Source organism: Plecotus auritus, assembly GCF_963455305.1.
Source record: "Plecotus auritus genome assembly, chromosome: 4".
In the NCBI taxonomy this organism is placed as follows: domain Eukaryota; kingdom Metazoa; phylum Chordata; class Mammalia; order Chiroptera; family Vespertilionidae; genus Plecotus; species Plecotus auritus.
The window spans coordinates 22,341,969-22,357,143 of NC_137775.1; the positions used below are offsets into that span (position 1 = coordinate 22,341,969).

A 15,175-nucleotide genomic window follows, 5' to 3' on the forward strand; every position below is an offset into this window, starting at 1 on the left:
ACCCACCTTGCAGCCTGGCCGCTGCATCCTTCTCCTCCTGCTCTATTTTGGGGCCCCATGATCTCATGCCCTCTGCAGACCACACTGCAATTCCAGTCCAGCCCGCGCCGCGAGGCCACGCAGGGCGATTCCTGCAAGTGTTCCTAAGGTGCCCGGGCGCGGGGCGGGGAAGGCTTTGGGGAAAGTTAAAGACACGCCCACGTAAAGGACCCAAAATAACCGACAGGCCGAGTGGCCGAAATCAGACAGGAAGCCAAATAATCCGGGGCGTTGAGTTGCTTTCCCCCCTCTTCTAGCGCTGGGCGGCGGGCGAGTGGCCAGGGGTCTAGCGGCGAGGGGCGGGCGCGCGGGCGGGGCGGGGCGGGGCCGCCGCGGAGCCTATTAAAGGCGCGGCCGGGCGGCGGGGCGGGAGCGCCCGGGCCACTATGGATCGCGACGGCTATGCAGGGGGTGGGAGCCGCGGTGAGGGCGGGCACGGCCGCCGGGAGGGCCCGGCAGGGAACGGCCGCGACCCGAGCCATGGCCACGGCGCCGATGCGCCCGGGGACCCGCAGACGGCCGCGTCTTTGCTGGCCCCCATGGACCTGGGGGAGGAGCCGCTGGAGAAGGCGGCGCGCGCCCGGCCGGCCAAGGACCCCAACACCTATAAAGTGCTGTCGCTGGTAGGTCCGCGGCCCGCGCGGCACCCCAGGCGGGGAGGGCGGCGCCCCGCTCCTGCGGTTCCCCGCGGTCAGCACCGGGGCCCGGAGAGAGGCAGCCTGTATTCAGATCTTCACCTTCACGCTCCGCTCTGCAGGCGGAATACATGCTTATTACTTCTGTGCCTCCTTTTTACCCCGGGGGAATAGTTCACTCTCAGTTGTATTAACTGATGCTTATAAAACAGTCTATTTATGAAAGCAGGCTGTTAAAAAAAAGTGGCGATCTTTAGCAATACCACCTGTAACCCTCAGAGAGTACAAGGTGTTCAGAGGGGAAAATGACCAGCCAGAAAGCTGCTGGTCTTAGGAACCACCCATGGCGTTTTACCCCTTAGGGCGGGCTTTGGGTGGCCCTGGGTGCAGTGTCAATGACTTTTCTGATTCTTTTAACTGATCCCACTCGAAAAGATTTAACACAGCTCAAGTTTTATCAGGAACTTTAGAAAATACTTTTTCTTTTGGCTCTGTTTAGGAATTTCCTTGCAGCTGTTCAGAAAGCCCATCAATATGCATGTCAAGTGAGTGTAAAAAAATGTTTATGATTCTCTGTCCACCCTTTTAATCATAGATTACACGATTTTTGTTGATAACAGAAATCCTCATTATTCCTCTGCTATTTTATGATGATAGTTGCAGGATCAACTGTGAAATTTTTGAAATGAAGGGGTTGTTTTTCAGTCTAGATTTGTGGTGAGAAGGGCTGGATTGAGCGTCAGAAACATGTTACTGGTTTTATGGCTGTTATTAATTGCTGAGGCCTTGTGTAACCTCTCTCTCCCCAAAACTCAGTTTCTTCTGTGTTAAAATGAGGACATCAACCCATTGCACAACGCATAGGTTTATTGTGAGGATCAAATGGAACAATGTATGTGTGGAAGTAAATTGTGTTATTTGGAAAGAACAGATTTCCGTGTATAGTGTACCCTAAATTATATCCTCACTTACATATTATGATTGAACAATGCTGTGTAGAGAATATCTTTTCTGATTTTGAAATCTTTTTTTCCTTTCATAGGAATTTACATTTTCACTATATTTTGGGTATCATGGAGATGTATTTTGAGGAACCAACATTCCTAAGTAAAGAGATAGTGTCATATACTGGCCAGTGTGGCTCAGTTGGTTGGAACGTCCTCCTGTGCACGGAAGGGTCTCGGGTTTAATTCCCAGTCAGGCCACATACCCAGGTTTAGAGTTTTATCCCTGGTTGGGGCACGTGGGGGAGGCAACCAATTGATGTTTCTCTCTCCCATCAATGTTTCCCTCTCTCTTTCCCTCTCTAAAATTAATACAATAAATATATCCTAGGGTGAGGATTTAAAAAAAAAAATAAGCCTAAGATTCAAAAAGTAGTGTCCCAGATCACATATATTTTTTTATCTCAAGATATATTTTTGCTTTATGTGCCACAGTTTAAGTCTAGAACACATGATATCGATGAGAACTCAGTCATCGATAAAAAACTAAAGAGCCATCTTTTTAGTTTTTGTTAATGGGGGACCTTAGCTTTTACATCCAGATCACTTAAGTTATTTAGTATCAGTACTTTCAGTATTTAGCACACTACAAGGTACTCTGTAATTATACATTGAATCTGTATGTGAACTCCAACGTGAAATCATATCTAAATGCCCATACTCTTGAAAGGTTGCTAAATTTCCATTTGCTGAATTTAGTTTCTAAATCTTTCCAGCTCATTTACTAAGAGATCCACAATCAGCGTCAGTGAAGGTGTACCTTTGGAACATGCATTCCAGTCTTTGGCCTCTGTAATCCCTGGTGAAACTGCATTCCGTTATGCTCTGATGACGCAACTTGGTATTTGACATGGAAGTGTGCTAGGACTTACTTCCACAAGTAGAACAATCCTGAATATATATATTTAATCTCATGAGGTGAGGTCTTTTGCTCTAACACAAATTGAATTGCAAAGAATTTTTGCCCCATGTCTTTCTATGTAGTACTGTGGGCATTAATATCCACCAAAACACATTGCTGTATTTTTGAAACTCTTAATTTACTCATTCATCTTTCCCTTCCCTACTTCAATGCCCTTCTTCCCCCTCAGACCTTTTCCAAATGATGCAGTTCCAAAGGGAAAAGTCTACAAAAGGAACGTGACAGTTGTCATCAAAGAGCTCTGGGACATGTCTTCTGGAAAGGAGCTGCAATTATGGGATTTCTTTTTCAGGTTAAACATGAGCACACTCTTCACAAAGCTGGAGGAATGGGTTGACTCATTGCATCTGGTGTTGAGGTTATGAGAGGCCAGCCACTGGGAAGGTCTCAGCCAGTTTTTATCTAGCAGGATAAACACTGCATCGCCTTGCAGTGACAACATGACTGTTGCATTTTTCTGAAGATATTTCAGATAAACTTAAATGAGGAGTAGGTATGCGAGAGGGGAAGATCCTGCCCTGCCCTTGCTTCTCCCCAATTGCATTTGATCCCAGGGGGAGACCAGCTGGCTCTGCTCTGGGGACTTTTGGCCATAGGCCCTGGAAATGCTTATTCCTAGGTACCAAGCCATTCTGCAGAAAACTCCAAGAGTTTTCTACTTGTATAGAAAGTAGTATTCTCCATATGCCTCAGTAGGCATGTTAAATACCTTTCTTTGGTTCCAAATTAACTTTTGAACTGAAATGTCCACTTCCACTGAGGTTGGACTTAAATATTTATTTGAAATGTCCTTGTTGCCTGACATAATTTTAAAGGGTCAGATAACTTTCAATCACATGGCAGTAAATTTCTTCATTCTCCAGTTTGCTCTTCTATAGCATTATTTTTGTTTGTGACCTGCTATACTTTTGAATACATAGACCCGTGTGTCTCAGTGGTGGTGAGTGAAGACTACTTCACCTTTCAATGAAAGAATTCTTTCTTTTTTTAAAATATATTTTTATTGATTTCAGAGAGGAAAGGAGAGGGAGAGAGAGAAACATCAATGATGCCCTCAACTGGGGATTGAGCCCACAACCCGGGCATGTTGACTGAATCAAACCTGGAACCCTTTAGTCTGCAGGCTGGCGCTCTATCCACTGAGCCAAACCAGCTAGGGCTTGGGTGTGGATGTTATTAATTCTGTTAGTTTCTCTCTGCTTCCGCTTGCCATACATTATCTTATCTCTAGAATACAGCATGGAGAATATCTACACTAATAAAAGAGTAAGATGCAAATTGACCATACCTTTGCAAAGCACACCAGCCAATCAGGAGTGAGCATGTAAATTAACCCAACAAAGATGGCGAGTTAATTTGCAGGCACAGGCGCTGAGCGGCAGGGGATGGGGCAGGACACTTGTGTTGTCGCCATGGTGACGACGCAGGCATTCTGCCGCCCCAGCCGCTCTGAACCTCTGGGCAGCGTGGGAAGGCGGAAAGGTCGCTCCCGCCAGAGTGAAGGCGGTGCCAGCAGCCAGGGGAAGGAAGGCCCATTCTTGCATGAATCTTCGTGCATCGGGCCTCTAGTTCAAGATAATTCTCTGCTCTTAATCTGGCTTGGAATTGACATTGCTCTTTGGTTTATGAAATTTAACATCTGTCCAGCCATAGTTTAGCAGGTTATTGCAAAATGACCTTACGTCTTTGTAAGTAGCAGTAGTTGGCCTTGTTTATCAAATTTGGGTGTGAATCTTGGCTTCTCTGTCCTTCCTCTTGTAACACGTTATCTTATCTCTAGAATACAGCATGGAGAATATTCAAGATAGTTCTTTGCTCTTAATCTTTTTTTTTTTTTTTTAATATATATTTTATTGATTTTTTACAGAGAGGAAGGAAGAGGGATAGAGAGTTAGAAACATCGATGAGAGAGAAACATCGATCAGCTGCCTCCTGCACACCTCCTACTGGGGATGTGCCCGCAACCAAGTTACGTGCCCTTGACCGGAATCGAACCTGGGACCTTTCAGTCCGCAGGCCGACGCTCTATCCACTGAGCCAAACCGGTTTTGGCTGCTCTTAATCTTACTTGGACTTGACATTGCATCAATCCAGTGATAGTTTTGCATTTTATTTCAAGATAGCCAGAGCATCTTAGAGGACAGAGAAGTCTCCTGTTTGCTCCTTGTGGTATTTGTTTCACATTTTCTAATAAAATATGCCAAAGATTTCTGGGAACTCAACAAGACTGTTGTGTTTACTACTGGGCCTAACACAGTGCCTTATACTCAATGTCAACCTTTGGTTGATTGAATGAATGAATGAATGCACCATGTTTTTTCACTTAGACCTAGTGACACTTTGACTTGGAAAAGGGCAAGATGGAAAGACCAAATGTGCAACCACTTACTCAGATGGCCAGTTGAAGGGCAGGAACTCAAACATAGATGCACTAATAGAGATGACACTTGGGCGTAAATTCAGGGAGAAGATCAAACATTTTATTAGTGAATAATAATAATTATCACTATAATATATATTAATATATGTAATAATGTAATATAATTATTGCTATAAAAGGGAGAAGGAAAAGGCAGTGAATGAGCTATAAATAAAAGTTACAACTAAGGCCAGCCTCCTTAAGAGACCAAACGGGGCCCCCTGTAATAACTTGGATTCAGAATTAGCATTTGCTCAGGTACAAACAACTCAATGTGACCACCAGGCACCTGCCAGTAAGGCAACCTGCAGGTACAAACATGACTTCCTTCCCTTATACCAAGGCCTTTTCTGTTTGGGTGACTTTGCTGCCACACTCCAAATTCAGTCTTTGTGGGTCTTGTAAGGAACTCTTTCCTCCAGCCTTGCTTTCTATTACTTCCTATCTTCTGATTTGAGTCATATTCTAGTCTTTCTCTCTCTCAGCATTTTTATGCTAGCTGTTTCTACTCCACGAAGTCTCTTTCTCAGAGATACCTATTCAGCATGTTTCTTTTTCCCTTCTATTCTACTTTTCCAGTTAACTCTGGACATTCTGTTTTGCTGTTTCCTGCCCCATCATATCCTAATTTTGTTTTTGATAATTCTATTGCAAACATTTGGGACTTTTAAGACATAGCAAATGTGTTTTATCTATATTAGGGGCTTGTTGGACAAGCCAGAGAACTTAGTTGTGATTCATAATTTTTTTTGGCCAGGGGGAAGGGCATTTCAAGTTCCAAACAATTTAGGGACAAATAAGTTTTTGGAATACAACTTGTAATTAGAGCTCTGCCTTTGTTTAAAATAAACATGCCTCTATCAACCATGAAATATCCTCCAAACAACAAAAAAGAAACAAAAATGCATTTAGCAGAACGGAAATTACTCTTCTAAGCCTAAATCCTATGCAACAATAATCAGAATGGTGACCCTCTATGAAAACCCTTTGGCATCAGATCAGAGCTAAGTTATGTGTTTACCAAGGAAAGACAGTGTACTAGTTCATTTAAGAGGGATTTAAAGAAATGACTAGAATATTCAGCTAAATATTAACTAGAGCACTCTAGTTCCTGAGTATTTTCGTTATCTGAGATTGAATTACAAGAGTTAGGATAACATCTATATATTTTTCATTATTTTCTTTTTCTTCACATACTTTTATGTCTTATTTATTTATTTTTTTGTTAATCCTCACCCGAGGATATTTTTCTATTGCTTTTTTTTTTTTTTTTTTTTCCAGAGAGAGTGGAAAGGAATGGGAGAGACAGAGGGAGGAAAACATGATGTTAGAGAGACAAATCGATTGGTTGCCTCCTGCATCCCAGGTATGTGCCCTTGACCGGAATCAAACCCGTGACCTTTCAGTCCTCGGGCCGATGTTCTATCCACTGACCCAATGGGCTAGGGCTTCCTACTCACTTGTGGTGTTTAGAATAAGATTTGATTGAGCTGTCAGTAGTAGAAACGTAGATGATTATAATCATTCACATAGCACTTTGCAGTTTTTGAATGCATTTTCCCATATATTCTTTTTTTCTTTTAAACATCTTTTTTTAAAAAAAAAACATGTATTTTTACTTATTTAAAAGAGGAAGGGAAAAGGAAAGATAGAAACATCAATGATGAGAGAGGATCATTGATTGGCTGCTTCCCGCATGCCCCACACTGGGGATTGAGCCTGCAACCCAGGCATGGGCCCTTGACTAGAATCAAACCTGGGACCCTTCAGTCCACAGGCTGACGCTCTTTCCACTGAGCCAAACTGGCTAGGGCTTCCCATGTGTTCTTCTTTTTTTTTTTAATTTAATAAAACTTTATTGTTCAGATTATTACAATTCTTCTTTTTCCCCCCATAGCTCCCCTCCACCCAGTTCCCACCCCACCCTCTACCCTTACCCCCTCCTCCACTGTCCTCATCCATAGGTGTACGATTTTTGTCCAGTCTCTTCCCGCACTCCCCACACCTCTTTCCCCTCGAGAATTGTCAGTCCACTCCCTTTCTATGACCCTGATTCTATTATATTCACCAGTTTATTCTGTTCATCAGATTTTTTATTCGCTTGATTTTTAGATTCACTTGCTGATAGATATATATTTATTGTTCATAATTTTTATCTTTACCTTTTTCTTCTTCTTCCTCTTCTTAAAGAATACCTTTCAGCATTTCATATAATACTGGTTTGTCGATGATGAACTCCTTTAGCTTTTTCTTATCTGTGAAGTTCTTTTTTTTATATATATATATTTTATTGATTTTTTACAGAGAGGAAGGAAGAGGGATAGAAAGTTAGAAACATCGATGAGAGAGAAACATCGATCAGCTGCCTCTTGCACACCCCCTACTGGGGATGTGCCCGCAACCAAGTTACGTGCCCTTGACCAGAATCGAACCTGGGACCTTTCAGTCCACAGGCCGACGCTCTATCCACTGAGCCAAACCAGTTTTGGCTGTGAAGTTCTTTATCTGCCCTTCAATTCTGAATGATAGCTTTGCTGGGTAGAGTAATCTTGGTTGTAGGTTCTTGCTACATATTCATCACTTTGAATATTTCTTGCCACTCCCGTCTGGCCTGCATAGTTTCTGTTGAGAAATCCTCTGACAGTCGTATGGGTGCTCCCTTGTAGGTAACTAACTTTTTTGCTCTTGCTGCTTTTAATATTCTCTCTTTGTCTTTTGCTCTTGGCATTTTAATTATGATGTGTCTTGGTGTGGTCCTCTTTGGATTCCTTTTGTTTGGGGTTCTGTGCGCTTCCTGGACTTGTAAGGCTATTTCTTTCACCAGGTGGGGGAAGTTTTCGGTCATTATTTCTTCAAATAGGTTTTTAGTATCTTGCTCTCTCTCTTCTTCTGGCACCCCCATAATTCTGATGTTGGTACGCTTGAAGTTGTCCCAGAGGCTCCTTACACTATCTTCATATTTTTGGATTCTTTTTTCTTTTTGCTTTTCCGGTTGGGTGTTTTTTGCTTCTTTGTATTTCAAATCTTTGGCTTGATTCTTGCAAACTTCTAGTCTGCTGTTGGATCTCTGTATATTATTTTTTTTTTCAGTCAGTGTATACTTAATTTCTAGTTGGTCCTTTTTCATATCCTTGAGGGTCTCACTAAATTTATCGGCCTTTTCTAGGAAATTCTTGAAAAACCTTATAACCGTGGTTTTGAACTCTATATCCAGTAGTTTGCTTTTCTCCATTTCTTTCATTTGTGACCTGTTTCTTTGTCTCCACATTTTGGCTGCTTCCCTGAGTTGATAGAGTGGCTTTGTGTGCTAGGTGTCCTATAGGGCCCAGTGGCTCAGCCTCCCCAGTTACCTGAGGTGGACACTCTTGGTGCACCCCTTTGTGGGCTGTGTGCACAGTCTTGTTGTAGTTAAGCCTTGATTGTTGTTGGTATCACTGGGAGCAATTGACCTCTAGGCCAACTGGCTGTGAGGATCAGCTGTGTCTACGATGGGAGAACTTCTGTGCTGGAGACACCTTTATAAGACAAGACTTGCAAAAGCCTCTGTGCTCAGCTTGGATGGGGCAGAGTCTCAGGGCAGAGCAGACAGGATTGGTTTCCCGTCAGCCCTGCCCTAAGAGGCCTCTGTGTCTCAGTGTCCTGTGGTAATCGCTGCAAGCACCTCTGAGAGAAAGCCGCCCTCGAGTTTCGCCCGCTTCCAGACAGTCCAGTTTCTCCCCGAATGAGTCTGGGTCCCCAGAGTCTCGCCCGGAACTGGAGTTCAGTGCAGTTGGGAGCTTTTGTCTCCCTCCTGCTTGAGAAAGCCAGTTGCACACTGAGTTGCCAGTCCTCTCTGTGCACGTGTCTCAGTACCTCTGCCTCCTGCAGCTCCTCTGAGTCTCAGTGTGCTTTTCTATTTCCTTCTAGTTGTAGAATTTCCACTCAGCCAGCCTTCCTGTGGTTCTGGATGATGTTGGTTTTGTCTTTTTGTTGTAGTTTTGAAATTGTTGTGCGAGGCAGCAGGTTAGGTGTTTACCTATGCCGCCATCTTGGTTTCTCTCCTTCCCATGTATTCTTAATTGATCCTCAACACCTCAACAACTTTGAAATAGGAAAGAATGGTGACAATCCTACTTTACAGATAAGGAAACTTATCTGGCTCACAGGGCTACAGTCAGGATTCGCAAACATTAGTGTGCATAGGAACCACTGGGAACTTAAAGACATGGATTCCTGGGCTCTAATCCCAGACATTGTGATTTGGAATATTTGGAATTGTAATGGACTGAATGTTTGTGTCTACCCCTCACCCCAATTCATATTTTAAAGCCCTGCTCCCAATGCAATGGTATTTGGAAGTAGGTCCTGTGGGAGGTATAATTGGGTTTATATGTGGTCATGAGAGGGGGACTCTCCTGGTGGAATTAGTGGCCTTATAAGAACAGTGAGGAGAGAGAGCGATCTACCCTGTATCTCTCTTTGGGGCATGCAATGAGGAAAGGCCACGTGAGGAGACAAGGAGTCAGCCATCTGCAAGCCAGGAAAGAGTTCTCACCAGGAAGCACATTGGTCAGCATCTTGATCTTATTAGACTTCCCAATCTCCAGAACTGTGAGAAAATGCATTTCTATTGTTTAACCCACCTAGTCTTTGGTATTTTGTTACAGTAGCTGAGCAGACTAAGACAGGAATGCACCCAAGTAGGCTATGATAAGTGAAAGGACTTTTAACTCAAATTTTTATTCTGGACTAATGGCTATTGCCATCTCATCCATTTGCCCTGTGCATTGTGAAGTCAGTGGTCCTGGGTTATTGTGAGCTTCCAGTGTACACCGGAAAGTGGCTTTCTTCTTATTTTGAGTTTCCTTCTTAATACATTTAAACTGTCCTAGACTAGGATAATAGCTATGATAGAAAGTCATTTTGGAGGGAGGGAGTTTCTCATTTGTGGATTGATCACTTCCTCATCCTATCTTAGGACTTTACACACGTTTAGGTGGCAGACATTTTCTCACAGGTGAGATTGGGGACCCTTACAGATCATTTTATCTTGGTTTTCAGGAGAGGAATCCCGAGAGTGCATCTTGCTCTGAAGCAGGGTTCTTTCCCTTGAGAAGCTCTTTGACGTGAGTGAGCATCCTGAGCGTATGGTCAGTCACAGAGAGAGAGAACTGAAAAGAAACTCAAGTGGTTTTCTGTGATGCTGTTATGCAGCAAAATAAATACAACTGGCACGAGATTTTTTTTTTTTTTTTTTTTTTTTTTTAATAGAGCCTCGTGCTCTCCAGAGTACTATTATGTGGTTTTGGATAAATATGTTTATAAGTAAGATAACACAGGTAGAGTTTCAGCCAAAATATTTCAGGTGGCAGTTCTCAAAGGCTCCCTGTGGATCGCTGCAGGGGGACCATGAAGTCCAAAGTATTTTAACATCAATAGTAAGACGTTGTTTGCCCTTTTCACCATATTGACATTGACACTGATGGTATTAAACATTGGTGCCAGTAAAACCGCTGGCCCCTTAGAGGAAATCAAGGCAATGGCACCAACTGTACAAGTAGTCATGCACTTGCAATACAAAGATATATTTTGCTTATAAGAATGTCCTAGGTGAAGCAGTAAAAATTTCCATAACGAAGCAGATTTTATTAAATTTCAACCCTAATTTACCCGTGTTTAGTATTCTGTAGGACAAAATTGGAGGTGTGCACATAGCACATGTGCTGCATACTGAGGTACCGTTGTTTTCTGGAGGGAAAGCAGTTGTGCGATTGAGTTGTAAGTTGATCTAGCTGCTTCTTTTCATGGATCATTATTTTTAGTAGGAAGAACAACTGACAAACTGTGGTTATTCAGACTTGGGTATTTGGTGCATGTTTTCTCAAAAAGGAATCAGTTAGCTACAACAATTGTATCTTTATTTAAATAAGGTTCTTTATAGATTTCAAAATTCTCCTACATCTAGTACCTCCTTTGGTCCAAACCACAGCTCTGCCATTATTCCCATGCCAGAGACGAAAAAAAAAAATAAATCACAGCTCAGAGAAATTTGGGGGGCTTTCCAAAATCACGGAACTAATAAATTTCTTAATCTCATCACTATAGCTTATTGACAAATGGTCTTGAAGGCAGACAGACTTGGGTTTAAATCCTGGAACTGTTTGAATGTAAGCAAATAAGTTTCCTGAATATCAGTTTCCACAACCACAAAAGAGAGATGAGAAAACCATTTCAGGTGTTGTAGGAGAATTAAATAGATATCACATACAAAGTGGCACATAGTGTGCCCTGAATACGTGGTTGTTTTTCTTGTTATTGCTAAGTGTCAGAGTGATGGGATTGTTTTTTTATTTTTCCATCCTCTGAAGCCACTTTCCATCCTTGCTACCCAAAGTGTGGTCTGCAGGCCCGTGTGTCAGCACCCCTCTTTGGAACTTGTAAGAAATTCAGAATCTTGGGCCTCCTCCCAGACCTAACCTGAGTCTGCATTTCCACAGATCCCCAGGGATTTGTCTGCATATGAAAGTGTGAGGAGCAGCACCCATAGGCTGTGATTGGTACAGAGGCATAGCAACTGGAATTTCTTTAGCTGGGACTTCTAATCAACCCTTGTTCAGCCATTGACTTCATACATGATGCTACGATAAAAAAATAAAAACATCACCAAATGTTCCTTGACCTCAACCATATTGGTGTTGGGTTCAGATGCTGCTGCTGCTGATTGCGTTTTGCCCCTTCCCTTCCTTGGAGCTCAGAGGTGCATTGATGAAAGGAGCCCATTGCTCTTCTCCTGTGTGCAGGACACTGGATACATAGTCTCCTACTCTCTTCACTGTGCAGCTGCTGTTTCTCAGGATCCTACCTGTGTTCTCATTTGTTTTCATGTATTGCAATTGCCTCTTCCTGGCTTTTCCTTTAATTGCTCTTTATTGCTCTCAGCTGTGCCAATCTTCTGCCTTGGCTGTGATCTGATAACATTCCGACATTCTTTCCAATTCAACCACTTCCCTATCAGGATATCAAGTAGATTTCACTTTACACCTCACCACCAATAGAGGTCTTCAAGTTTCCACGACAGCACCTTCTCCACAATCAACAATATACTTGATGCAAAACTAAAAGAAAGAAAGCTGATACCAGGGCTTCTCAAGTGATGTTGAATCAGCTTAAATGTCCTTGGCACAGAGTGTGTTCCATAATACTAGTATTTGGGCCAAACACACTGGCTTCCTATAAGTACCACCCGGCATCACTTAGATTAGAACCTTACGGAGAGTACGAAACAGGTGAATGAAGTTTATTCAAGTGGGAAGGGTGTGGGTTGGGAGCATTATGAATAAACTGTGTTGGTCTTTTCTATTTTTGGATTAACCAGGGAAATAAGTACAAAACAACTCTATGCTTGTACACTATTTGTTTAAATACTAGAGGCCTGTTGCACGAAGATTCGTGCAAGAATAGGCTTTCCTTCCCCTGGATGCCAGCACTGGTTTTCCTCTGGCACCCGGGACCCAGGCCTTTGCTCCAGCCGGAGCCTTCAGTCTCCACTCCAGCTGGAGTGCTGCTCCTGTAGCTCCCTCTGCACCCCCTGCCCTCCCCCTCATAGCAGGTGTCCTGCCCCACCCGGCTGCTCCGAGCCTGCATATCTTTGTTGGGTTAATTTGCATACCCACTCCTGATTGGCTGGTGGGCATCACAGAGGTATGGTCAATTTGCATATTTCTCTTTTATTAGTGTAGATCTTACTGAGCAACTCCAGGGAAGTAAATGCAAAGCATGTTGACATATGAAAGTGGTTTACATTTGTCATCTCAGGGAAACTTTCAAAGGAAAAAAGAAGGTTGATCTTTCTGGGATGATTCAGACAAAGGTTTTGAGGGACAGGGGTCAGGTAAAGAGTCCTAAACTTGGAGTCACGGGAATTATTTACCTGGTGACCTTTGAACAGTTGCTTTGCTCCTCTGACTTTGGTTTCCTTAACCATAATAGAGGGGTTCGTGTTACGTGGGTTCTTTCCAGGTCTAAAATCTTTGCATAGAGAGCTTACAATATTTTGCCTTTGTTATAAAAATAATACATATCACAGAAAGTTCAGAAAATGCAAAAAAAGTATAAAGAAGAATATAAAAAGTGCTGTCTTATTATATGCTATTTATATTGTTGTTTATTCCCGATGGATCATTTATTTATTTATTTTTTTATAAAAATGGGATCACACTGCATATATGGTACCATTTCCTTTTTTCACTTATGTGTAGTTGTGAATTTATTTTGGCTAGAAATCTTTCCAGTGTGTCTTTCAGGAATAGGATTTGAGGCTTTTATTGCACTAAGCTTAGTTTATGGGGTAAACTTTGAAACCATCCCTGCTAGTACTTCAAGTATACTCAGTCCCCAATAATTCTTTTAGGACACATTTTTTGATTTATTCACTTCTCAACTCCATTGCCATTGCTTATGTCTCTTTTGTATGGTTTATTTTTAGTTTTCCTAAAATAATGACTTCCCTTCATTATGAATTCACTCAGAGTCTCCCAGAGATGCCACATGAGTGGGGAAATGTGTACTCCTCAACTTGGTATTCTCTTTAGCCTGATTTCTTATCGCTTGAGTAACTCGAGGGCTTAGCATGAGCACTTTCATCTGTTCACAGCACTCCTAAAGCTCTGTGACATACATGTGTGGTCATTTATTAGGCACTGTTGGTCCAGCACACAGTGAGTGTTATGTAAATGTTCGTTGGATCCATACATGCCTTCATTGAGTTTACTCTTTGTCAGACCCTTGTTAGCACTTTATCTCCTTTAATTGACACAAGTGTTTGAGGTCGGAGGGAACAAACTTGTTGTCTGGTGAGTGAGTCTGATCTGGGTCCCACATCTCAGTGGGACTCTGTGTCCTTTATCTTACATGGGACATGTGTGTTATATGCATAACGTGGAATCAGGAGTTCAAAGGGCTCAAGTACATTTCAGTCAACTTCTGCTCTTATTGCACTTTATCAATTTAGAGAGTCAGGTCTCAAGAAGCACATGCTTACAGATGCTCCAGTTCTGCTAGACCACACCTTCCATTACCCTCGGCCCAGACTTGAACTGTTCCCCAACACACTCTGTTCTCTACCCCAGGAGTGACCTTTTCACTTCCCTTTTTCTTATGCAACACACTGGGATCCAACTCAATTTATCCTCCCACAGGAAACATTCCTTCGCTGCTCTCTGGGCAGCTCTCCCCTGTCCCTGAACTAATCCATTGTCACACAAGCAGATCAAGGCCATAGAGTTTAGTGGTTAAGGGCCAGACTCTGGAGGCAGACTGCCAGGCTGTGAATCCTATCTGTCAATAACTGCTCTCTGTACTTGGGCAAGTCCCTTCAATTCTCAGTGCCTTAGTTTTCTCACCTGTGAAATGGGGATAATTATAGTAGCTACCTCATAAGTTTATGTTGAGGTTAAATGAATTATTATATGTAAACTAATTGTAAAAGTGCTTGAGAGATAGTAGATACTAGATTGGGGTTTATTGTTGTGGTTAGTGACTCATTCAACAAATATTTATGGTTCCTACTGTGTGAGCAGTTCTTGGGAAGAGGTGGAGGCTAAATGGTGACAAGGGGAGGGGAAAGACTTATTCCCTGTCCTTGTGATCCATGCCCACAGGACCAGATGTTATTTATTTATGTATGTATACTAAAGTATATTTGACATACATAGCATATTAGTTTCAGGTGTATAACATAGTGCTTTGACATTTATATACCTTAGACATGATCACTCCAATAAGTCTAGTAACCATATGCCACTGTACAAAGTTATTACCATATTATTGAATATACTAGAGGTTTGGTGAATGAAATTCCTGCACGGGGGTCGGGGGGGGGGGTCCTCTCAGCCAAGCCTGCACCCTCTCCAATCCAGGACCCCTCGGGGGATGTCCAACTGCCGGTTGTTATAACTGGCAGTCGGACATCCCTCTCACAATCTGGGACAGCTGGCTCCTAACTGCTCACCTGCCTGCCTGCCTAATCGCCCCTAACTGCTCCCCCCACCAGCCTGGTTGCCCCTTACTTCCCCCCTCTGCCAGCCTGGTTGCCTCACCCAGCCTGCTGTTCAGTCGTTTGGTCATCCCTCACTAACCCCCCTGCCGACCTGGTTACCCCATGCAGCCTGCTGTTTGG

General features: G+C 42.9%; 1 protein-coding gene across 1 annotated transcript in view; it reads left to right on the forward strand.

Moving 5' to 3' along the window:
- Positions 1–414: 414 nt before the first annotated feature.
- Positions 415–15,175, forward strand: part of ENPP1 (ectonucleotide pyrophosphatase/phosphodiesterase 1) — a 68,956-nt gene continuing 54,195 nt past the window's right edge. The window contains exon 1 of the mRNA XM_080664138.1: positions 415–662. Coding sequence (XP_080520264.1) covers positions 426–662 — 237 coding nt within the window. The 5' untranslated portion in view covers positions 415–425. The remainder of the gene's footprint in view (positions 663–15,175) is intronic.